The 27,205-nt window shown below is 42.9% G+C and overlaps 1 protein-coding gene across 1 annotated transcript in view; it reads right to left on the bottom strand.

The window, feature by feature from the left end:
* The window catches only part of ACSBG1 (acyl-CoA synthetase bubblegum family member 1), an 82,389-nt gene that overhangs the window by 20,110 nt on the left and 35,074 nt on the right, over positions 1 to 27,205 (bottom strand). The window contains exons 4-9 of the mRNA XM_073652686.1: positions 24,730 to 24,818; positions 10,637 to 10,757; positions 9,032 to 9,112; positions 4,651 to 4,800; positions 2,990 to 3,166; positions 1,854 to 2,035 (exon numbers count right to left, since the gene is read on the bottom strand). Of these exons, the coding sequence (XP_073508787.1) occupies positions 1,854 to 2,035; positions 2,990 to 3,166; positions 4,651 to 4,800; positions 9,032 to 9,112; positions 10,637 to 10,757; positions 24,730 to 24,818 (800 nt within the window). The remainder of the gene's footprint in view (positions 1 to 1,853; positions 2,036 to 2,989; positions 3,167 to 4,650; positions 4,801 to 9,031; positions 9,113 to 10,636; positions 10,758 to 24,729; positions 24,819 to 27,205) is intronic.

Below are 27,205 nucleotides of genomic sequence, written 5' to 3'. Positions count from 1 at the left end.
CAACAGATTCCTCAGCCAAAGACCGGAGGTTGTGACCACATCTTGGTGCGACCCCTCACTACATCCACCAGGAAAGCATACCGCATAGGGTCAGGGAAACCGGAGATAGGTTCCGCCAAGAGAAGGCCCGAGGGAGCTGGACAAAGGTGGGTCACTGGTGGGGACGGCCAGAGAAAGGAAAGGAAGGGAGCCCTGTGCCACGCTCTGGAATTGCCTGGGAGTTGGTCGAGTCCCTTGCCTGGTGAACGCAGCACGGCTCAGGCGGTCCCTCATGTGCACAAGTGACCAGAATAACAACTGTGAGTAAAGCATTGGAAACTGCAATTACAAGTCTCTGTGTTTCATCGCCGCACCAGCACCATCAGTACTGGGACGCTGACACCATCACTCCCAACATTCACTCTAGCTGCCCTGAGGCAATACTTCTCCTGTGGGGAGTCATCCCATTCCTGGCTGCGCATATAACATCAGCCTCAGCGGTCTGCAGCGCAACGGCGGTCCCCACTGACCGCAATCCACGGGTGGCGTAGTCGGACAATTACAATACCAATAGACTGCCACTGGTTTGACCGCCCTGGGCACAGACCGGGTCACCGCCACGGAGAACTACAACCCCCAGCGATCCGGCTCCGGGTATTCCCCCTGCACAGCACAGGCCCAGGGGGCGCGTCACCAGCACCTGGGGAAAAGCAAGAATTTTGCGCTCCCTATCCCATAGACTGTTAATGTTCTCTGTAGGTCTGGTATTGGCTCTGAGTAAGCTCTGTGAGATGACTGTCATTGGCAGCTCTACTATGCTGTGCACGTGATTCAATACTTCATTATATTAAACTCCGCCTTTGTCATTTCAGTCAGTGCTTATCCAAAGCGCAGCATGCGAGATAAGTTTATCATCAACTGTTGTGCTCTGCATATGCAAATGGTATATACCGAGCACCACTCTGTAGTCCATGCAGTCTTGGTACAAACTTCGCCGATGTAGCAATATAAGAATCCAGGAACCAAGGCACCAGATGTTCTCCTTCAGTTAATCACTTTATTGAGAAAAATACACACAAAAACACGTACATGCAACGTTTTGGCCACCCAGGACCTTTATCGCATGATAAAGGCCTTGTGTGGCCGAAACATTGCATGTAAGATTTTTTGTGCACCTTATTGTCAATAAAATGATTATCCAAAGGAGAACATCTGCTGCCTTGGTTCCTAGATTCTTGTGCTGCGCTCTGCATAGTCAGTAACCAAGATGACGATGATCAGTATGATAAAGTATTGATGTGAAAAGTGAGAGCCCGTTCAATACTTGATTACATTGAGCTTTGTTACTTTGGTCGCAACCTATGAAGAACGCAGCAGCCGCTGACAAAGTCATTTTGACTGCTGCACTCAGGAAAGCTACTAGTGAAAAACAACCAATGTGACAAACCAGTCACTGCCTCACTTAGTCTGCTTGGAGGGAACTAGGCACTCACTGCACCACCCACAGAAATGTATAGTCCCTGCTATCTCTCACTTGGTGGCTCTTCCTCTTATGGCATATACTGGGCGTGTGATCCAGGTAAGTGTTTTTACAATAAAATGTCACAATGCCTGGTCTGGCGGCGGATCTCTCAACAAGAGCTTACAGCCTCTTCAGGTCAGGAGCCCCTTCCCTCGCCAACCAGGTTGTGTGGTCCACATACAGAGCACAAAATGTGCTTGTGTGAACCCAGCCTTATAACAATATACTGCAGGACAATATCACTTGAAGCTTTATAGCAATGACTGTTGGTCCTCTTGAAAAAGCAAAAGTTTTTTTTTTTTACCAGAGTATAATGTTTTTAAAATAAATAAGTGTTTTATGTATGTCATACTTCCTTGATAGATTCAAGTTTCTTTCCAGGCAGATAGACATTGCCCAGGACAACATCTTTCTTTTGACTGTTCCTGCTTGTGCTGACACCTCTTTAATACGTTCCATGATCTTCTCCCAAACTCTTGGGACTCCCATGTGGGACGTTGGTTGTGCCTCCTTCAGTGTATCCACCAAGGTCCCCTGTTATTACAACACAGCACAATCACTACTAAAACACCACAGTCTAAAGGGATATTTCTATCTTCTAGAGTGATGGCATATACGAGAATATAGCAGCACTTTATGATTGGTGCAGGGTCAACCAATGGGACCTCCACTTAGGGCGCAGTTAGACTTGGCTGTTTTACTTGGGCGAGGATTGCATCGCAATTCTCAGACTGGCTTTCACGGCTCTCCTAACCTGAGCACGACAGCAGAAAGAATCAGCTGCGATCTCCTGCTGTAATGTCTGTATACTCTTTGCTTCCCGCTTCCCCCTGCCCAGGAGCTGTGGTATGATCAGACCATGTTCCAGCACAGTTATACACAGCCATTACACAGTACACAGCAGGGGCACATCTATAAGATTATCTCAACACAGGAACATTTTTTAACACATCCAATTGTGGAAAACTTTTTTTTTTTCAAGGTCCATTAATTAAAATGTACTTTGTTCATGAGACAACCCCTTTAAGTGTTGAGTCTTTCGCACATATTTTTCAGAATGAGTAATACATTAAAATCTAGAACAGGAAGTGGAAAAAGGGCTGTTATCTTGTATTACTTAAGGCAAAAGTGGAGAACAGGACAGCTACGGGGACATTTTTGTAGTGTTGGGAGGTGAACTTTAATCTTCAAGTTTCAAAAGATTTTCAGTGAACACTTAGTATAGCTACAGTATGAAAGAGAAATATAGGAACAGGGCAAGGAAGAGAAGAATACAAATATATTTATATTGACATTCAAACTAATGTTCAGATGAAACATGGTATTACAAGAACATAACATACGAAGAGATGGATCAGATTCTTCTCTTAGTATCAGGGGAATATAAAAGGACCGGTATGAGAGCCAATCTGGGGATGTATCCATGAAGCCAGATTTGCCTTGATTTAATGTGGCTTCTTTGCAGCCTATAATACATATACATAATACCTTTAGAGCATCAGGATTTGCAAAGTACACATGTTCTCCCCACTTGATTCCTGTCCACAGGTCATAGATTTGAGCTGCGATGTGACTAAGTGGCAGGTAACTGACGATAGACTCTTGTTGGACTTCCGCAGGCTGCATGTCTCCGGCACGACTGGCGTGAGCGGCTGTCCAGGTGATCTGAGTGAGAATAATGCAGCTTTAAACCAAAATCGTAATATGATTATTTTGTTTTAGAAGGAAACTACACTGTTAACTTTACTCTCTATCACTTTAGACTATATGAAGGATATTTTACACTAATGCAAATATTCAACTGGTTTTGCTTCATTCCATTGTGCTCTTTTGTTATCTTTCTACCCCATGTATTCTGATTTTTTTCTGTAGCTTATAAAAAAAAAGCCTAATTTCTTCCAGAGGAGAATATGCCTATACATATAGTGCCCAACAGAACATGTACATCAGTGGACTGAGGCTGTATAACTAATTATTGAATAGCCATATAGCCTATGGACACTGTCATAAAGGCATGAGCCACTGGGCTCTGCTGTGTGCATGAGCCCTAAAAGTGAAAATATACCTCAGATTGCTTTAGGCCAATGCTCTCCTGACTATCCCATACACATGAAGGCTTGGCCGAGTGCTCATGTGTTCTCAATGAAAAGAGAGGAAAAAGCAGCTGGTAGACATTTCTGGCAGCACCTTATTTCTTGCTGAAACAAAAGGATCAGGTTTTTACATACCAACTGCCCATTCCTTCTCTCCCCTGAGGCCCAATACACATTAAAGGGATCCAGTCACCCGATTTTTGTCTTATAAACTCTGCCCATCACCTTTAAGAGCATAAGAATGGGGTTCCTGCAACCCCTTTATATCCTCAGACATGCCCCTGCATACCTCAGAAAAAGTGTTTTATACTTGTCCCACGATGTATGCAAATTGTGCGCTCTGGTCCGATGGGTGTCTCCACATTGTCCGTCCCTTCAAACACCATCCCGCTCCCTTCAAACACCGCCTCTTATACGTGCATGTAAGTGGATGATGTCTCTCAGTCACTATGTTATAAGCCAAAAATTTGGTGACAGGTTCCCTTTAAACCCACTTTGACAATTTTGGCCAATTTGACCAACCATAGTCTTAATGCCCTCCCATACACATTCATTAATAAAGAGGTCCTGTAATGGAAATTTCCTTTGTAACTTGTGATGTGTTACTGCCCTACAAGAAATCTGTAATTATTTATTCAATCAGAGGCTAGAGACTATGTTTTCTGCTTTCCTGATGTTTGCACCTTTATCAGCTCTTCCATCACCTCAAATTGCACATTCAGCTCGGCCAAATATTTCTATTATGTCTGTAAATGAAGGACAGTCAGGCTGTCTGACATTCCGTAATACGGACTTAGAGATACGCGGTTCATTAAAATATTATCAGATGCCTTATATATATATGTAGTGATAAATCTAATTTGAAATGTAAATTTGGTGACAGGTATAATCATTCTCAGAACCTCTCTACAGTGGAGTAGGAATCTGATAGAAAAAGGAAGAATTGGATCACTACAATGGGATTCTCAGTTCTATGGGCTATGCACATTATGGATCTCAGGCTGAAAAATCAAACTTTGTGTCACAGTTTGGGGTCTTTCATCATTTTCTAATTACATTATCATGACTTAGCATCACTCCTTTTGGATTTCCAGTGGTCCCTGAGGTATAGATTAGGACACAGCATTGGTTGGGTTTCCGTGATTGTATGATGTCATCCAGGTGCTCATCACTGATGTCATTTCCCAGTTCCAAAAACTCTTTCCACTAGAATATCATAAAAAAGCAGAATTACTGAGGAGTTACTTATAAAATGTTATATATCTTATTATCCTGTATATTATTTACTATATATGATCCCTAGTTTTTGGTGCTGCAATGTATACATGACTTGGCATATCTTACATGCTGTACAGTGTATTTCCCATTAACCCCTTAAGGCTTTTTTTTTTCACATTTTGCTCTTTAGTTTTTTTCCTACCCTTCTTCCAAGAGACATAACTTTTTTTTTCTCCATCTGGATAGCTATATGATGGCTTGCTTTTTTTGTGGAATGAGTTGTAATTTGGAATAACAACATTCATTTTGCCATATAATGTATTAAAATTTGGGGATAAAAAAATGTAATCAGGATAAAAAAAAAGAGAATTCCCCCATTTCTTTGGGGTTTTGTTTTTTTACATTTATTGAATTGTAAAAGTGACCTAGAAATATTATTCTCCCAGTTAGTGCAATTTTGAAGTGATGCCAAACTTACATTCTGTAGATATTATTCTTATTTAAATGGTGGAAAAAAAATGCAGAAATTTGTAAAAAAAAAAAAAAGTTGATTTCTGTTGCCATTTTCCAACACCTTTTAACAATTTTATTTTTCTTTTGATAGAGCTCTGTGAGGACTTGTTTTTTTTTTTGCCTGGTGAGCGATTGGTCTTATTAATACCATTTTGGGATACATATGACGTTTTGATCGCTTTTTATTGTATTTTTAGGGAGGTCTGGAGAAGAAATAAATTGTAATTCTGGCATTTTGATTTTCTCTTTAAAGTGTTTTCTTTATGGGTTAGTTAATTTTATATTTTGATCGGCCAGACTTTTAAGAATGCGGCGATACCAAATATGTTTATTTTTTATTTTCTTTATTTTTAAAGCGGAAAAGCTGGATGATTTCAATTTTTATATTTGTTTTAAACCATTTTTTTATTTTTTACACTATTTTTTTAGTCCACTAAGGGGACTTTGACCTGTGATTCTTTGAGTGTTTATATCATATAGTGAAATAAAAGTGTATTTATTTACTTTACTCACTTATATAGCGCCATTAATTCCACAGCGCTTTACAGACATTATCATCACTGTCCCCATTGGGGCTCACAATCTAGATTCCCTATCAGTATGTCTTTGGAGTGTGGGAGGAAACTGGAGAACCCGCAGGAAACCCACGCAAACACAGGGAGAACATACAAACTCCTTGCAGATGTTGTTCTTGGTGGCATTTGAACCCAGGACCCCAGTGCTGCAAGGCTGCAGTGCTAACCACTGAGCCACTGTGCTGTATATTTCAGTATATAAAGTGAATCATGATTTCCTATGATGCTCAGCCGACATCAGCGGTCGCATGACATGTCACATGACTAAATGACGTCATGGCAGGTCCTTTCACACCACCGCGACCCATACAACAGACCGGGGGCCATCGGAAGGTAAGTGTAATCTTTATTTTTTATTTTAAATTATTTTTTTTTACAGGTACTATGGTACGTGGGTCTGGATGAGAGTCTCCTCTTCTCCAAACCCAGGTACCATCCGCACATAGAATCGTGTGACATCCGCATGTGTAGATGCAGTGATGCGGAGGTCACGCGGTCCAATGCAAGTCAATGGCGGCGATTGCGCTGCGTGTCCGCAAAATTAATGGACATGCTGCATATTTTTCCGCAATGATAATCCGCAGTGGAAATTTCCGCAGCATGTGCACAGCACATGCGGATTATCATTGGGGACCATGGGGCACGTATTACCAGGCGTTTTTTAAGTGTTTTCGTTGCGGAAATTCCGCGGCAAAAACACTTGAAAAACGCGTAGTGGGCACGCAGCCTAAATTAGGAGTGCCTTTATTGCTGCACATGCTGTTTATTCTGTTTCTTCTTTGAAATTGCAACATAGAAGTTGAAAGTTGGAAAACAATGTTTTATTGTTGTATTACTTTGGACCACTAATTAAAAAATCCTGAAGATATAACTTTGGTACATTCCATTTATTTCTGAAGATATTGTACAGTCTATGAAAAAAATGAAGGGGTGGCAATAATGCTGAGCAGCACTGTAAATGAGCAGAATGTGTGATGACTTTTAAGCAAGTTTAACGCTGCAGAAACGCGGCAATAATGCTGCAGAAACGCTTAAAAAATGCATGGTAGAAGGCCTGCCATGTTCCCCAATGATAATCTGCATGTGCTGTGCACATGCTGCGGAAATTTCCGCTGCGGATTATCATTGAGGAACAAAACGCAGCACTACCAATTATTTTACGGAAGCGCTGCGTTTTCGCCACCATTGACTTGCATTAGATCGCATGGATTACGCATCACTGCATATGTAGATGCGCATTCCATTCGTTTCAATGTGCGGATGGTACCCGGGTGTGGAGCACAGGAGACTCTCCTCCGGACCCGGGTACCATAGAACCTGTAAAAAAAAGAATAAAATAAAAAATAAATATCATATTTACCTTCTGATGGCCCCCGCAGTCTTGCTTCGCTCCGTCCTGGCTTGCCGGCAGCTCGCGGTACACTGAAGGACCTGCGCTGACGTCAAATTCATGTGACGGGTCATGCGACTGCTGACGTCGGCAAGTCCTTCAGTGCAGTGTACTGCTGCCGGCAGCCAGGACGGAGCGAAGCAAGACTGTGGGGGCCATCAGCAGGTAAGTATAAATTTATTTTTTTATTTTTTACCATTCTTTGGGGTCACAATATATAAATCCATGCCGGTTGCATGGATTTATATAGTGTGACCAAGTTGTCAAGCACTTTCCAAGTGATGCTAAAATCGCTTGGAAAGCGCTTGTCAACCCGCATGCTGAAATGCATGTGAAGAACGCTTCACATCCGCTTGTCCCTGGCAGGAAAACCCATGTACAATCTGCATGCACAATCCACATGTACAATCTGCATGCGTTTTTTCTGCCAGGGAGATGCAGAAACGCTCAGGAAAAAATCCGGAGCATTTCAGCATCGTGGCACATAGCCTAACATAATATTCTACACGATTATTGTATTAAAGATCGCTCTGTGCACATACAATATTCGTCATCCTCTCTAAGCAGGTCAGTAAATGGCCTCTGATTGGCTTACATATAGATTTGTAAGATGTATGCTCTTTTATAATGGCTGATCCAGGCCATTAAATAGACACCGATCGACTATAGACAAGGGGGTACAATGTGTTGATTCAGGGATCATAGACTATCTTAGGCTGCGTGCACACGATGCGTTTTTCATGCGTTTATGCTGCGGAATTTCCGCAGCGGAAACGCATCAAAAACGCATGGTAATCCGCACCCCATGGTTCCCAATGGCATTCCGCAATGTCAATGCACATGCTGCGGATTTTTCCGCAGCATTTCTGCAGCGCTCATAAATCCGCAGCATGTTCATTAATTTTGCGGAAGCGCAGCGGAAGCGCCGCCATTGACTTGCATAGAATGCGCGTCTGTACATTTGTACAAGCGGCTTCTATGCGTCTCTATGTGCGGATGGTACCCAGTTCTGGAGGAGAGAAGACTCTCATCCAGACCTGGGTACCTTTGTACCTGTAAAAAAAAGAATAAAATAAAAAATAAAGTTTATATTCACCTGTCCGGCGGCCCCTGCAGCGCTTCTCCTTCCAGGACCTGAGATGACGTCGTGGAGGCTGTCTCGCGAGATGCCGGCAAGCCAGGAAGAAACCAGGAAGGAGCGCGACAGCACACGCGGCGGCATCGGAAGTAAGTATAGCTTTTATTTTTTTATTTTTACGGTCACACTGTATAAATCCATGCCGGTTGCATGGATTTATACAGTGTGACCTAGTTGTCAAGCACTTTCCAAGTGATGCTATCGCCTGGAAAGTGCTTGTCAGTCCGCATGCGGAAACACATGCGTTAACGCATGTGGATACGCATGTGAATCCGCATGTATTCCGCATGTATTCTGCAGGAAAAACGCATGTACAATCTGCATGCGTTTTTTCTGCCAGGGAAATGCAGAAATGCTGCAGAAATTTTCTGCTTCATTTCTGCATCGTGGGCACATAGCCTTACAGACATTTTTGTATGTATAAATCTGTGATCTCTTACATAAACTGTGGCTATGCAGTGTACATCATAGAACAACTTATGACGTCTCTCTTTTACCTCCTGGAGTAAAGTGTGGGTATAGCTATAAATATAATAACTTTGTTGATATTGTTTACTGCCAACTGAATGTTTGAACTTGGTGTAACCTGCATTTATGACATACCGTGTATAGATCTGAACGCTTGACTTGCAAACTTCCTTTATATTGCACAACAGCTTTAAGATGTGGTAGCTTTTCCCATATCTGTGAATAAATGAATTTCTGTTCTTAATAAGGTTTTATCGACTGCTTAGAACAAAAGTCAAGACACATTCCAGTACACATATGAATATGACCAGCCACACAACAGAGTGTAACATTTGACATAATGACCTAACCACTTACAAACATGCATACACATACATAGATATATATAAAATTTGTACATTAAGGGTACATTCCCACGAAGCATCTGCTGCATATGTCATTGTGAAAACAGTACAGTTAAGCAGGACCTTTAAATCCACGTCAGTAGAATAAAGTAACATGCTGCTGATCTGCAATCCGCAGTGAGGTTATGTTCCCACGATGAGTTTTTGGTGCGTTTTTGACACATCAAAAACAGAGCGTCTTACAGTTCCAGCAAAGTGGATGGGATTTATAGAAATCTCCTGCCCACTCTGCTTTTTTTACTCGGCGTAAAGTGATCTGCGGTGCGTTTTTCAAATCCGCAGCATGTCAATTTCTCTTGCAGGTACACTGAGTTTTATGTGTGGGTTCTCCCCATAGACTTTCATTACATGCGGAAAATCCAAAGGTAAACAAAGCACAGGGCGTTTCCGCTGTGAAAACGTATCAAAAATGCATGTAATCCGCACCTAAGTATATCAATAATGTTTTTTCAAAGCCAAATACCAGGAAGTATCAAAAACAAAGCAGCTTCATATAAAGCATGACACACCAAAAAGAGACAAAAAACGCAAGTAACCTAATTTACATGATAGGTTCAGAAATGGTGCAATAATTCTGCAGCGTCACAAACTCAGCAAAAGCTCATTGTGGGAAGCCCCTATAAAAAAATCATACTTGAACAGACTTAGTGTGCCGTTTCGTCCCCTCAATTACCATCTTTCATATTTTTATCTTAGCACTCACTTTGGAAGCAGGGGCCAATGCTGACAGGAGAGGGAGATGAGAGCGCACACACTCTGACACTATGGCCCCGATTCATCAAAGCAGAATTCTGGTGTAGATGCTTTGAAAACTCGCAAACTTTTGCCACAACTCAGAGATGTGCAAAGATTTTGCGATTTTTGGTGTTTTCACTCCAGTTTCTCCCAGCTCTGCCAAAATTGAAGTAGGCACAATAGAGGCAGTCATAATTTATTAGTGAATTTTTTGGAGAACAATATAGCGTCCAGGTGTTGGTCCAGGACCAGATTCCAATGTTAAACTAAACTTTATCAGGTGACTGAACCAGAGCCTGTACCTATCTGGAGCAAAAATAAATGCTGCAGACAGATGGAAATGATATTATTGCAAACAATGGGATCAGTTCCTCCGTTTCCATGCAGCATTTTTGTTAAATGATGGATGGAAATGTCGATACATCTCTTGGTAATGGTAAAGTCAGCCTTACTGAATATCTGTGTTTCTCTGCTCAGTGATATCACTGTTTCTTTTAAACATTTGCTCCAACCATACATTTGCTATCTCTTTCTGAAACTGTAGTGGAATGACCCAACTTATCTGAATAGGATGAAGAAGCAAGACGGAAATTGTGTTTACCTGTAAAATCTTCTCCAACTGTTTGTGATTTTCAACCACAATAACATTTGCTCTGCAGTCATTCGCCACATAATGGCAAGCTTCAGGGGAGTTGGTTGTATAAATCCCAGTTGTAATTCCCCTAAAGCATAAAGAAAGAAATATCCTATACCTATGTGAAGCAACAATCATTAATTAAAACTTTTCAAAATAGATTATGGCCATAAAAAAATCTTCTAAAAGCACTGGTGGGCATAAGCCTTATACTCTTGTCCTAATAAAATAGTAGGAGAATGGACTATGGGGTAAAGTGTACTTACTGAGACAATAAAATTTTATTTTCCACTATCTATAAAAGAAACTGAAGATATTAAATACCGCTGATGTCTAACCATTCATATGACTTTATCATGGAATGTATGGTAGGTAGACCTCTCATGCACACAATCTCTAGTGTGTTATTGTAAGGATATGGACATGCTGCCCATGTTTCCCCCTTGAAGAGACAAGTTCATTGTTGAAATGTGTTATTGTGATGTAATGTGAACTGTGTTGTATTGTAATGTGAAGTATAATATGTATAGTGTGTAGCAGTGTTATAGGTAATGCTGGTAAGATATAATGTAGGATGTGATAATGTAGGGTATTATAATGTATAGTAATGCATGATAAAGATAGGTGTTAAGGTTTGCATAGCACTGGGTGAAAGGTTAAGTCTGTCCAGAAACAGACTGAAGGGTCAGAAACAGTTAATGTTTGGGACTAACCCACACGGGTGGGGCTAGTATTAGGGCAAGTGACTGCCTCCAGTGAGTTAGTAAACAAGAGTTTGGAGTGCAAAGTGAGCAGTGCTGCCTAATGGGTTATCCATATTAAAGGGATTGTCCACTAGGACAAACCCTTCTTAAACTAAATGTTCTGCCCCGATAAAATAAAAAAACCTATACTCACCTGCCGTGCTGGCGTCGTTTCAGCAGTGTTGGCACTCGCGGTCCCGGGGCCGTGATGCGGTGGAATGACACGTGATGCCCGCTGCCAAATCAATGCTAGCATCACTGTCCCCACCTTCGTACAAATTGAACATGAAGAGGAAGTCCAGAAAAACTGATGGCACTTCCAAAACAAGAAATAGGTGTCAACAGGTGCTTACTAGGAACAGCTACCTGAAGTGCCATCAGTTTTTTTTGTTTCTATGTCTAAGCTTTGACTGAGCACTCTGCCTCTATGCCACAGGTGGTTTTATTTACAGTAGGATCTTATTATCCCACACATAAGCAGACGGATGTCCCCTAGAGAGGTATTCACATTGGTAGGGCCCTGGTATTTTGAGAGACGCCTTAACGTGGCTACCAGGTACACATGAATTGGCCAATTTATGTGCTAAAATTTCTCATTTATTTCTATTTCCTAGAGCAGTAATGCTATTCAAATTTCATATATTTCATGTTCGTATAATTAGCATTACAGTGTGCTGCTTTGTTTGTTATTTACTTGTAAACACTGTGCTGGACAGGATTAGGAGGTAACAGCGAGTTCCGGGGATCCTAGAGAGCTGCTTCAAAACAGTGCTTACAAGCTCAATAGAAAAGAGCTTGTAAGCACTGATCATGTTCTGCTGTCTAGCAGTGGTGGTCGGTCTCCAAGGCAACGAGCTGTAAACAAAATTGTTAATACGTCACGAACGGACAAAAATGTTATGTAGCAAAAAATACCCATTTTTGAAGATGGGAATAAACCTTTAACATACTACTCCGCATTCCTTCAGAAATCACAAGTTATGTATATTAGCTATAGACATCACACAACCAGGCAAGCAGCATTCCATCTAGTACCTGGAGGACAAGGGTCAGCAATCTGCAGGACTCCCGGCAGCTGTCATGGCATGCTGGGAGTTGTAGTTTCACAACAGCTCGAGTGCTGCAGGTTGCTGAGGATTGCTAACCTATTATGATAGTGAACCAAAAATAACGCAATCAATTATCAGAAAATAACGAGATATAGGAACAAAAACTGGACTCAAGATGTGCCTGTATTTATCAGGAGCTTGGAGTCCATTGTGAGAAAAGCGCAATGCTAAGGCTGCTTATTGTTCTCATAAATAAGTCCAGATTATTGTGGAGAGACTTGATTGCTTATTTTACATCGTGTCTCTGACATTTATAGTTAGTGAAGTTTCGATGTGTCTAGAGATGCATTGCTAAGTAAAATGAGCCACGGACCAGGAAAAATGCTTCTTCTTTGTAATGAAGCTTAAACCTGTTTTGCAGAATTCAGATGTTGATATGAAAATATTATTCACAACCATACAAACATAGTTGAGACTTCTCACATACACTTTCAAGCTACTTTTAACCATGAAATTTCCCTTTAACATGATTATCATGTCTATACAATTAATGATCAGGTTAATTTTATTAACAGGACTTGAAATCATCTGCTTATCTCCTTAAAATAAGCTAGTGCTGCTCTATCACTGTCTATGTCACAAGTAATTCAAGGGATAATCTACTACCTCTATATTGAAGACCTATCTTTAGGAAAGGCCATCATTATAAGACTGATGGGAGACTGATGACTGATATGCCAGATGTTATCACCTCCGGTGGCAGCCATATATAAACAGTGTATGGAGTGGCACACAGCTTCATACACTGCTTAGTTGTTGCTGCCAGGTATTGCAGCTCCATTTTGATGGAGCTTTAATTCCTTCTTGCGAGAAAACTGGAGTGCATGCATTGAGGGATGTCATGATGCTGGACAGTTTTAACGTCTGGACGTATTTCGTGGATGGAATTAGCGCGTCCCACAAATGAAACCAACAGCAGCCCCGCTGTATCCTGTGATGTACATGTTACATCCCCACTATCTCCTGTGATGTACATGCTCCAGCCCCACTGTCTCCTGTGATGTACATGCTTCAGCCCCGCTGTCTCCTGTGATGTACATGTTACATCCCCACTATCTCCTGTGATGTACATGCTCCAGCCCCACTGTCTCCTGTGATGTACATGCTTCAGCCCCGCTGTCTCCTGTGATGTACATGTTACATCCCCACTATCTCCTGTGATGTACATGCTCCAGCCCCACTGTCTCCTGTGATGTACATGCTTCAGCCCCACTGTCTCCTTTGATGTACATGCACAGTATGGCACAATTGCAAACCTACAAAGCCATGGTCATCCACGTAACCTGATATCTCAAGCAAAAAGAGCACTAATTAGAGAAGCAGCCAAGAGGTCCATTGTCACTGTGGAGGAGCTTCAAAAATTTACAGCACAGGTAGAAGAATATACAGGGCAACTATTAGTCGTATATGCCACAAATCTGGCCTTGATGGAAAAGTGTCAAGAAGACAGCCATAAGAAGTTCAGTTTACAAAAAGTCATATAGGGGACACAACTAGCATGTGGAAGAAGTTGCTTTGGTCAGATGAGCTCAAAGTACATCTGTTTGGGCTAAATGCAGAATGCTATGTGTAACGGGAAGCTAACACTGCATGTCACCCTGAAAACATCATCCCCACCGTCAAACATGGTGGTGGCAGCATTATGCTGTGGGGAGGCTTTTCTTCAGTAGGTACAAGGTAGCTAGTCAGAGTTGATGGGAAGATGGATGGAGCCAAATACAGGGCAATACCAGAGGAAAACCTGTTAGAGGGTGCAAAAGCCTTGAGACTGGGGTGTAGGTTCACCTTCGGGTTGGACAACAACCCTAAACATACTGCCAGAGCTATAATGGAATGGTTTAGATGAAAAATATTCATGTGTTTCAATCCATTGAATTCCATCCAATCTCACTGAGCTGAAGCTGGTATGCAAAGAAGAATAGGCATAAATGTCAGCCTCTAGATGTGCAAAGCTGGTAGAGGCATACCCCAAAAGACTTGTAGCAGTAATTGCAGCAAAAGGTGGTCCTACAAAATATTGATTTAGAATACAAATGCACATTTGTATTTTTAAAATAATTAAAAAAAACATGTATCATTTCCTTTACACTTCACAAATACTTGCTACATTTACGTTTGTGGGTGTAATGTGATAAAATGTGGAAAAGTTCACGTAGTATCAATACTTTTTCAAGGCATTATATGTGTGGTGAGCGTTTGACATCTGGCATCCCCGCCGATTAGCTGTTATCGGTTGGATATAAACAGTGTGTGGAGTGGAAAAGCACAGCTCCATACATCGCTTAGTGGCCACTGCCACGTACTGCAGATCAGCTCCTACTGAAGAGAATAGGAGCTGAGCTGCAGTACGCAGCAGCTACAAACTAAGCTGTGTAAGTTCACAGTGCATACTTACTTTTTCAAAGCACTGTATATTAATCCTAAATATAGGTCATCAAAATAAAAGTAGTGGAGCTAGTGAAGACAGCAGCACCCTGGATACACACAGAACTCACATCGATCCTATACTGGAAGAGACACTACCACATGAGAAGAATTTGGAACTTGGATCGATCAGCTTGCAATCTTTATATCCAAAGGTCTGAAAATTAATGAAGGAATGAAGATTGCAGACTGAAACTAATTGCAATTGTATCAGCTAATTAAACCAAATGTAAAAATGTATATTTTTTATGTCCATAGCCCTAAAAGTGGATCTGTCACCAGAAATCTGCATACATTATCACATAGACCTCAGACCTGATGGGACTGGTATACTTACTTTGAATAACTACATGAAAATTGTTTCATTACATTGATACTAAAATGACCTAAAGCTTGATTTGTACTCATTTGTATTCAGACGATGAAACTTAAAAAAAAGGATTTTACAGCCATTCTAATACAGATTTTCCAAATAAGTACACCAGTTTCATTTGATCTAAGATATTTGTTTAATGATGTGGCACAACCCCTTCACCCATCCTGCAGTAATACAACTTATGGGTAGACTAGATGGTTACCCGATTCTAACGCATCGGGTATTCTAGAACAGTGGTCCCCAACCTTTTTTGCACCAGGGACCGGCTTGAAGCAAGATCATTTTTCCATGGCCCAGCAAGGAGGGGGTGGGGTGGGCGGGGCTTTGGTCATATGGGGGCGGGGTAATGGAGGGATTTGGAGTTTAGTGCATACTTATCATATAGTGTAGACCAGGTCCCCGCCAGGAGCTATGCCAGGAGCCCCACATAATGTGCTGTGCCAGGAGCCGCATCACTGAGGCCCCATCACGCCCTGCAGCAGGACAGGGCAGCTGTCCTGACAGCTGCTGTTCAGCTGCATTTACTTCATCCCAGGGGCGGACACAGACTGTAGTGGGCCCCTGTGCAAGAAATTTTTGGGGGCCCCCCCCGCCCTTCATAAGGCAACAAAGTTATGTAAACATAACCCCCCCATGTGCATCTCTCACCCCCCCATGTGCAGCTCACCCCCGTGCATCTCTCATCCCCCTCCGTGCATCTCTCATCCCCCTCCGTGCATCTCTCATCCACCCCCCGTGCATCTCTCATCCCCTCCGTGCATCTCTCATCCCCTCCGTGCATCTCTCATCCCCCCCGTGCATCTCTCATCCCCCTCCGTGCATCTCTCATCCCCTCCGTGCATCTCTCATCCCCCCCGTGCATCTCTCATCCCCTCCGTGCATCTCTCATCCCCCCCGTGCATCTCTCATCCCCCCCGTGCATCTCTCACCCCCCGTGCATCTCTCATCCACCCCCCCGTGCATCTCTCCCCTCCCTCCCATGTGCATCTCTCATCTCTCCCCTCCCCCCATGTGCATCTCTCATCTCTCCCCTCCCCCCATGTGCATCTCTCATCTCTCCCCTCCCCCCATGTGGATCTCTCATCTCTCCCCTCCCCCATGTGCATCTCTCATCTCTCCCCTCCCCCCATGTGGATCTCTCATCTCTCCCCTCCCCCATGTGCATCTCTCATCTCTCCCCTCCCCCCCATGTGGATCTCTCATCTCTCCCCTCCCCCATGTGCATCTCTCATCTCTCCCCTCCCCCATGTGCATCTCTCATCTCTCCCCTCCCCCCATGTGGATCTCTCATCTCTCCCCTCCCCCATGTGCATCTCTCATCTCTCCCCTCCCCCCCATGTGGATCTCTCATCTCTCCCCTCCCCCATGTGCATCTCTCATCTCTCCCCTCCCCCCATGTGCATCTCCCATTCCCCCCACTCCTAGTTAATTGTATTTAAAAAAAAATAAAACTTGTTATACTTACCCCCATGCGATCCCTGCAGAATCCTGGCGCTCGTCCAAATCGCTGACACCAGGTTCTCCTGACTTCCGGCCATGTGACGGCGCCGTCACATGACTGGAAGTCAGGGGAATCATGAAGGTGCTGCCGCAGCAGCGCAGCGCTAAGATGTCCCGGACCCGGCGCTTAGCATGGGGCCGGGGGCCCCATGAGGAGAGAGACGCACAAGAGGGGGGCTCCGAGGGGGCTCATACCGGCCGGGCCTCATACTGGAGTCAGGGCAGTCATGCCCTGATGGCGGCCCTGCTGGAGGCTGGAGGGGCCCCCTCTCCCCGCGGACCGGCTGAAAAACCCCAACGGCCCGGTCCTGGTCCGCGGACCGGCGGTTGGGGACCTCTGTTCTAGAATATGCCCCATGCAGGATGTGACGATCCCCCCCCATATAATTGCGCCATGCAGGATGTCACATCCCCCGTCTGTTATAATGCCCCATGCTGGATGTGACATCCCCCCCTCCCTTATAATACCCCATGCAGGATGTCACATCCCCCCCCATAGTGCCCCATGCAGGATGTGACATCCCCCTCTCCCTTATAATGCCCCATGCAGGATGTCACATCCCCTCTATATAATACCCCATGCAGGAAGTCACATCCCCCCCATAGTGCCCCATGGAGGATGTCACATCCCCCTTCCCTTATAATGGCCCCTCCACGATGTCACACTTCCCCACCCCACCATTTAATGCCCTATGGCCCCATACAATAAAAAAAAAAATAATAATCCAATACTCACCTCACTTGTCAGCTGCTCCTCTGGACTCCAGCGTAGCCCGCATGTTCCCGCTGTGCGCTGTGACCGGTCAGGAGAGAGCGCGGTGTAAAGACGTCACCGCGCCCTCTGAACTGACACGTCACACAGCAGCAGCGGAAGACACAGGAGCTGCTGCGGCGCAGGCACGAGGAGGGGTAAGTATGACGCCGGGTGCCGGGGTCCTGAGCGAGCGGGGGGGAGAGGGGATGGGAGAGGAGAGGAGGAGAGGGGAGGGGTAAGTATGGTGTCGGGGTCCTGAGCGAGCAGGGGGAGGGACAGGAGGAGAGGGGAGGAGAGGAGGGGGGGGGAGTAGAGGAGGAGAGGAGAGGGGAGTGGTACGTATGGTGCCGGGGTCCTGAGCGAGCAGGGGGAGGGACAGGAGGAGAGGGGAGGAGAGGAGGGGGGGTAGAGGAGGAGAGGGGAGGGGCGTCACATTTACCGTCCGGAGATAAGCGGCCGTAGCCGCTGATCTCCCCACAGTAGCCGCATGGGGGTCAGCGGTGCCTCCGGTCGGGGGATGTATGCTGCGAGCAGCCGGCTTCATCTCCCGGCTGCATCGCCGCTCACCTCCGTGCGGCAGATCAGCCGCTAACGGCCGCCATCTTTTTGTGAAATGCCGCGTCGCTGATTGGCCGCGGCCGGACCAATCAGCGACGCGGGATTTCCTGGACAGACAGACAGACAGACAGACGGGATAAGACAATTATATAGATAGATTGTGTTCATCACTTTACTGTATCACAAATGTCTGATGCTAGTTACTTCTGAGGCTCCTATACACTACCTACATAGCGTAAGTTATTATGATACTTGACATGGTATCGCCTCCTGCTGCATGTGTAGGCTCTTCATAGTCTGACTCTTCGATCAAGTTTGAGCGCCATGTGCAGAAATACACACTTACACATCTTGGCACACTATCATCGAGGTTATCAAAGGGAATCTGTCATCATTTTTTTTTGCCCTAAATTAATACCATCTTTGTATAAGCACCGTAAGCTCACATTCAGACGAAGGACAGATCGATCAGAGAACGGATCGCAATACACGGACTGGGCACAGGTCTCCCGACCCAAGCATGACAGCTCCATATATTTTTATGAAGCTGTCACACTCGGGTCGGGAGACCTGTGGCCAGTCCATGCATTGCAGTCTTATCTCGGATGGATTTGTACGGACGTATGAATGTGCCCTAATGCTGATTACATCCATACCTTTACTTTAAAAAATCTGTGTTTATGTTTCAGAGAAATTTATTGTTGAATATTTATGCAAATTGCAAGTGCAATTGGCGGGCATTGCACTGATAGCTCTTCCATATCCTCTACCTGCCACCTGTCTCCTGTCAGTGATTGACATGTCACTCTTCTTTCAGTGATCTGTCTCCCCTGTCTGCAGTCAAGTGCAAGTGCCATAATTCCCCCATGAATGTGCATGCTCTGAAAGCTCCTGATGAAGAAGACTGTCAGTGTCTGGTGTGATGTGCATAGTTTACAGATTGCGCCAGACACTAACCATCTTTTTTACTTGGACAACCAATGCGGTATCCAGCAGTAGAAGTGAAGAAGACTGTTCTCTTACTACCACACTGGACGTCCTTGTGAAAAAGACAGTGTCTAACACGATCTGCAAACTATGCAGATCACACCAAACACTGACAGTCTGCAGTCTTCCTCATCAGGAGCTTCCTGTCCATGCACTGTCACTAAGAATGATGGCACATGCACTTAATTGTGGGTGGGGGAATCAGGTCACTGAAAGAAAACTGACCTCTCAATCCACTGACAGGAGACAGATTGTGGATGGGGAAGGTATGGAAGAGAGACAGCAGAGCTGTATCTTCAGTGCATACCCAGCTGCTCTGGTGGCTCATTTGCATAACAATTCAACAGTAAATTTCTCTGAAAGATAAACACAGATTGCTAAAGTAAAGGTATGGATGTAATCAGTATGACAATGACTATACTGAGATGGCATTAGTTTGGGGTTAAAAAACCTGATGATAGGTTCCATTTAATAGCTGGCTGAGGAAGGTTCTGCCATGCTGACTACACCTTGGCACACAAACCATCAAGCTCCTCTGCTGGCAGCTCCCTTTGCAATTGTTGAGCAATGACATCCCAGATGTTCGCGATGGGACATCTTTTGGAGTCTGGAGATACTCATATTGAAAAACGTCTCCTGGGATACTTTACATAAATGGCTGTATCACTAGTTTCAAAATTGATCCATTCTGTACTACCAGTGAAATTGGATGTCACAATCAAGCCTAAATATACAAATATCAAAAGATGGAACATCACTTCTAAACAGAACAGGTGCATACTAAGAGTAGCCATCTCTATATACACACGTGGTCAAAATTGTTGGTACCCCTCGTTTAATGAAAGAAAAACCCACAATGGTTACAGAAATAACTTGAATCTGACAAAAGCAATAATAAATTAAAAATCTATGAAAATGAACAAATGAAAGTCAGACATTGCTTTTCAACCCACAGAATTTTAAAAAAATTAAATTCATGAAATAGGCCTGGACAGAAATTATGGTACCCTTAACTTAATATTTTGTTGAACAACCTTTTGAGGCAATCACTGCAATCAAACGATTCCTGTAACTGTAAATGAGACTTCTGAACCTCTCGACAGGTATTTTGGCCCACTCCTCATGAGCAAACTGCTCCAGTTGTCTCGTGTTTGAAGGTTGCCTTTTCCAGATGGCATGTTTCAGCTCTTTCCAAAGATGCTCAATAGGATTTAGGTCAGGGCTCATAGAAGGCCAGTTCAGAATAGTCCAATGTTTTCCTCTTAGCCCTTCTTGGGTGTTTTTAGCTGTGTTTTGGGTCATTGTCCTGTTGCAAGACCCATGACCTGCGACTGAGACCAAGCTTTCTGACACTGGGTAGCACATTTCTCTCTAGAATCCCTTGATAGTCTTGAGATTTCATTGTACCCTGCACAGATTCAAGACACCCTGTGCCAGATGCAGCAAAGCAGCCCCAGAACATAACAGAGCCTCCTCCATGTTTCACAGTAGGGACAATGTTCTTTTCTTGATAGGCTCCATTTTTCTGTCTGTGAACATAGAGCTGATGTGCCTTGCCAAAAACTTCCATTTTTGTCTCATCTGTCCATAAGACATTCTCCCAGATGCTTTGTGGCTTGTCAACATGTAGTTTGGCAAATTCCCGTCTGGCTTTTCTATGATTTTTTTTTCAACAATGGTGTTCTCATTGGTCTTCTCCCATGAATTCCACTTTGGATCAAACAACGACAGATGGTGCGATCTGACACTGATGTTCCTTAAGCTTGAAGTTCACCTTTAATCTCTTTAGAAGTTATCCTGGGCTCTTTTGTTACCATTCGTATTATCCGTCTCTTTGATTTGTCATCAATTTTTCTCCTGGTGCCACGTCCAGGGAAGTTGCCTACAGTCCCATGAATCTTAAATTTCTGAATAATATGTGCAACTGTAGTCACAGGAACATCAACCTGCTTGGAGATGGTCTTATAACCTTTACCTTTAACATGCTTGTGTATAATTTTCTTTCTAATCTCCTGAGACAACTCTTTCCTTTGTTTCCTCTGGTCCATGTTGAGTGTGGTACACACCATGTCACCAAACAGCACAGTGAGTATCTGTAGCCCTATATACAGGCCCACTGACTGATTACAAGATTGTAGACACCTGTGATGCTAATTAGTGGACACAACTTGATTTAACATGTCCCCTTTGTCACATTGTTTTCAGGGGTACCATCATTTCTGTCCAGGCCTATTTCATGAGTTTAATTTTTTTTAAAATTCTGTGGAAGCAGGGTTGAAAAGCAATGACTGACTTTTATTTGTTAATTTTCATAGATTTTTAATTTATTACTTTTGTCAGATTCAAGTTATTTCTGTGACCATTATGGGTTTTTCTTTCATTAAATGAGGTGCACCAACAATTTTGACCACGTGTGTATACATAACAAATAAAGTTGCACTCTGTAACACTATAGCATGCAAACATGAAATATATGAAATTGGAATTACGTTACTGCTCTAGAAAATAGTAAAAAAGAAAGATACTTAGCACATAAATTGGTGAATTCATGTATGCCCAGCAGACATGACAAGGCGATTTTCTTTGCTGTGAAGCTAACCTAATGTGTTCCGGTTTTAATCACAACAGGATCCTACCTACCCATATAAATGTAGGCAATCAGCCCCAGGAGAGGAAACACATTTGATATGTTCCCAGCAAAGAAGATCATCTTGCCGTGGCTGCTGGGCATACATGAATTGGCCAATTTATGCACTAAGTATCTTTGTTTTTCCCTATTTTCTAGAGCAGTAATGCAATTCTAATTTCATATATTTCATGCTTACTTGCTAGAGAGTGCAACTTTATTTGTTAGTTACAAACAAGCTTGAAGCGCACCAGTCAGCAAGACTGTGCATCAATATCTTGCACATGTGCTGCCCCCACTTTTATCATGGAGGCTTGCTGCATCCTGCAGTGCATTGGTAATCTGACCTGGTGTTGGTAAGGCATTATCTTTTACTGTGATGTTTTTTGAAATTATGTCCAATGTTCACTAGAGATAATGATATGCTCGTGCTTTGGGTCGGCCTGTGGGGGGTGCTCTGTCTGGGGCTCTGCTTACATATTCATCTGTATGCTCTTATGACAGCTCACTGTGCGTTCACTGACCTGCCTCCTATTTTACCTAGCCCCACACAACTAGATGCATTATGTAATAAAATAAAATAGGAGACAGGTCAGTGAAGGCACAGTGAGCTGTCATAAGAGCATACAGATGAATATGTAAGCAGAGCATCAGATAGAGTTCCCCCCACACAGGCCGCCCCGAAGTACGAGCATATCATTATCTACAAACTGAAAGTAAAGATTACACAAGAACCACAGGACAGATTTCATCAACCAAGGTATCATATTAATCAGTGTAATGTCGCCCACCTGACAGTGTATGATGAGCTTTCGGTGCGTTTTTGACGCTGCATATTTTTGCTATGTCAAAAACGCAGCATCTTACAGGTCCAGAAAAGTGGATGGGATTTATAGAAATCTCCTGCCCCCTGGGCTTCGTTTTAACACCACTTAAACTGACCCGCAGTGCGTGTTTCAAATCCGCAGCATGTCAATTTCTCTTGCGGGTACGGTGAGTTTTCTGTGTGGAATTTGTCAATGTATTAATACATTTTGAAGGAGAATAACAGAGGAACGGCATAATGCAGAATCCTATGAAAATCTATTACAGAATTATTTGAATACAGAATGAAAAATAGAATTTTTAACTGTAACAGACGCCAGGAGAGGTCCTCTTTAGCCAAGTTGTTTCATTATCAGCTGGCTAGACGATCTGCTGATAACCCAGGTCGTGCTTCCGACAACCCTGGCAAACCGCTGCGGTCATCGAGGCAGGACAAATACAGTACAAGGACATTTACTGAACTTTCATTGTGATGAACCATGGCAGTGTCATTCTTCTTGATTAGTACACTTGTCACTCAGTTCCGTATGTAAACCTGTACTTTACTTATCTTGTACAGTTTTTTAATTATATAATAATTTGGCCCCCAAACTAATGATTCCAGGTGGCAGGCTCCTGAATCACATGACATTCGCAGTTGGTCAGTAAAGGTGGTCGTTCTGGAGAACAGCAAGTGACCGTTGATCTTTGCTCTCATCTCTGGCCGGCCTGAGCTTCTGTTGAAGGGGTGTACATCTGTCACTTGGAATTGATGACTTTCTATGCATTTCCAAATACTCCACCCAACAAGAACAGAAAAAAATCCAGCATTGCACATCAATTTTTCCAAAGATATTTGCCTTTAGTCAATGACTATCATTTTCATTCATGGTGTAATAAAAGTGCCAACAGTAAGTAAAAAAAATTTTCTAAATTGGCCCTTGTCTATAATTTTTATTGCATGGCCTGCTTTATACACCAGGAAGCCATTATACTGGAAAGCTGTTATATTCCGGAACTGCAACCTCCCTGGAGTGCCTAAAAGTACAATGTGTTCAGTGCTTAGAGACAAGGCCAAGGTAAGTGAGGCTGAAACCCAACCACCACTAACAAAACGCAGAAGATGAAATGTCAAGACTGGGCCAAGAAATATCTGAATATCTAAAAAAGTCTGAAGACAGATTTTTCAAAGGTTTTATGAACTGATGAGATGAGAGTGACTCTTGATGGACCAGATGGATGGGCCTGTGGCTAGATCAGTAATGGTCACAAGCCTCCACTTTGAATCAGCTGCCAGCAAGACGAGAGGGAGTTACTGCTATGAGCTGGTATTATTAAAGAGGAGCTTGTTGGACTCAAAATCAACTCCCAAACCTACTGACACTTTTTAGAAGACAATTTCTTCAAGCAGTAGTACAGGAAAAAGTGTGCATCTTTCAAGAAAACCAAGAATTTTTGTCAGAACAACGCTCCATCGCATGCATCAAAGTCTCCACTGTTTGGCTAGCCAGTAAAGGCCTTAAAGATGAAAGAATAAGGACAGGGGGCCTTACTTACCTGACCTAAACCCTTTTGAGAACTTGTGGCCCCTTCTTAAATAATGGAAGATTTGTAGTGAAGGAAAACAGTCACCTCTCTAATCAGTGTCTGGGAGGCCGTGGTTGGTGCTGCCCAAAAAGTTGATCGTAGATTAAGAAACTGACAAACCCGTTGGATGAAAGGGTTATGCGTGTCATTGAAAAAAAGGGAAAAAAGGGTGGCTATATTGGTCACTGATATATAAATATATATTTTATAAATGTCAGTAATGTACTATTGTACATTTTGCGTTGTTTGGTCACTTAAAAAGATGAAAGTAAACAATTGAGAGGTTTTTCATTTAGTTGCATAATAATTCTAGACACTAATAGTTGTCCAATAATTCTGCACATATATATATTCTCCTAAGAAAGACAAAACCTCACTTTTTTAGATATTCAGGTTTCAGGCTTATTAACCTCTTGGATTGACCGAAAGCACTGTAGTTATTGAATAATAAAATTATCGTCAAAAATACAAATTATCTAATAATTGCGTGCGCAATGAAGCATGCCTGCTGCTAAATCGGCTCAACACCGATCCTGCAGTACTGCTGACCATTATTGAGGTGCCTCCTGTTAAAGTAAAGAATGGTACTTACCCAGCAAACACTGTTCCAACTGCTGAAATAAACCATTCTGGTGAATTAAAGCCAAGAATACCGACACTATAAAATTGCTTCAATCCCAGCTGCAAATAGAAAATACAAATGGCTTGGAAGACAGAATACGATGTTGCATGATTTCATACACATTAAGCTCTAAAAAGAAGAGGTTGTTGAAGTTTATATATATTTATAAAGGGGGCTTCAAAGTGTATTGAGAAAAATCTAATCTTCTTTGAAGTACAAAAAAGTGTGCAACAAAGCTAACAGAAAAAAATGCTTGCAAAAATCTTCTGTCGCAGAAGGGGCCATGTGTTCCTCTCTTAACACCCCTGGTAATAAGCCAATAGAATTAACTATCCTAAGACTGGATCACATAAATACATATTGTATGTATTCAGTTGACTGATATGTGGAGCACTATATCTGAAGGAGGCCTAAAGCTGTACTACGCTTTCTGCTAAGCAAACCATGGCTCTATGGAGTAGAACTTTTGGAGCACCCAGAAAGTATAGTAATCAGTAGAAATCACATTTGATAAGCTTCAAATTATGAGAACATTGAATTGATTCCAGATATTGGCCAGTAACTGGAAAACTATGTAGTATAAAACTATATATTCCAACTTTACCTAATACACTCTTCAGTCCCTTCTAGGTTATTGCGAGCTAAGGCTCGTGGACACAGACATATAGCATTGCTTGTAGTGGAGGACACAATGCTGACAGAGGCACCATATGGCAGCCCACGGAGAACCTATATATTACTAAACTATCCTGTGTGCTGCTGTACAAACTTTGTATGCATAGCATTGCCATATGCACAAAGATCCAAAGGGGCACTAGGAAGATTCATCCAAATTACAAAAAATGGTAAATATTGTAACTGGTAAAGAAGATTCGATCAAAGGAGGATGTGATTAAAAAATGTGTTGAATTTAAAAGGTGTACAGATCACACTTGGTTCACACACATATATGGTACATAATATATTTCCATCGGAAAACCCGAGAAACAGCATTTGATGGAAAGCCAACAGAGTCATTCACTATTATGGGGTCAACAGAGTCACTTTGGACTCCATCTGGCCTCCGTCCTAGCAATGTTATTTTTTTCAGATGTGCACAAAACTGTGGCAGACCACACTGCCAGGAAGGAGGCCAGATGGAGTCCTAAGTGACTGTGTTGGTTTCATAATAGAGAATGGCTCCACCAGTGATTCAGAAAGAAACCCAAAGCCGTGCTCAGCGTAGAACATTGAATGTGTGTGAACCTAGCCTCATTGAAATGTTTTGAGAATGGCCTGGTCTGTATACATTTTGACCAATACTGCACTAATGACCATCTGACATCTCTCCTGACTTCCCCCTACTAATGTACAGAATGACTAGCTCATCTGATCCTACATGTGATCTGTATGTGGAGGAGAGAGTAAGATTATCTCTATTATTATCCATGAAGAACAATAGGAAGTGTCTCAACTTAAACTACCTGATTCAATCATTTGTCAAGGGAGAGTCATGATGCCCCCATACATAGTAGATGGTCAACCAGCTCCATCACTGGTTCTAATGTAGAGGCCTTAAACCTTTAGTCTACAGTGGGCACGGAAAGCATTCAGACCCCTTTAAATTTTTCACTCTTTGTTTCATTGCAGTCATTTGGTAAATTCTAAAAAGTTCACTTTTTTCTCATTAAAGTACACTCTGCACCTCATCTTGACTGAAAAAAAATAAATGTAGAATTTTTTGCAAATTTATTAAAAAAGAAAAACTGAAATATCACATGGTCATAAGTATTCAGACCCTTTGCTCAAACACTCATATTTAAGTCACATGCTGTCCATTTCCTTGTGATCCTCCTTGAGATGGTTCTACTCCTTCATTGGAGTCCAGCTGTGTTTAATTAAACTGATAGGACTTGATTTGGAAAGGCACACACCTGTCTATATAAGACCTCACAGCTCACAGTGCATGTCAGACCAAATGAGAATCATGAGCTCAAAGGAACTGCCCAAAGAGCTCAGAGACAGAATTGTGGCAAGGCACAGATCTGGTCAAGGCTACAAAATAATTTCTGCATTACTCAAGGTTCCTAAGAGCACAGTGGCCTCCACAATCCTTAAATGGAAGAAGTTTGGGACCACCAGAAGTCTTCCTAGACCTGGCCGTTAAGCCAAAATGAGCAATCGTGGGAGACTAGCCTTGGTGAGAGAGGTAAAGAAGAACCCCAAGATCACTGTGGCTGAGCTCCAGAGATGCAGTAGGGAGATGGGAGAAAGTTACACAAAGTCAACTGCAGCCCTCCACCAGTCGGGCCTTTATGACAGAATGGCCCGATGAAAGCCTCTCCTCAGTGCAAGACATATGAAAGCCTGCATAGAGTTTGCTCAAAAACACATGAAGGACTCCCAGACTATGAGAAATAAGATTCTCTGGTCTGATGAGACGAAGATAGAACTTTTTGGTGACAAT

Source organism: Phyllobates terribilis, unplaced genomic scaffold (assembly GCF_046119375.1).
Source record: "Phyllobates terribilis strain yellow unplaced genomic scaffold, ASM4611937v1 Scaffold_11__3_contigs__length_659146591, whole genome shotgun sequence".
Taxonomy (NCBI): Eukaryota; Metazoa; Chordata; class Amphibia; order Anura; family Dendrobatidae; genus Phyllobates; species Phyllobates terribilis.
Note: the sequence above shows the minus strand (reverse complement) of the source record. Positions and strands in the feature narration are given on the sequence as shown.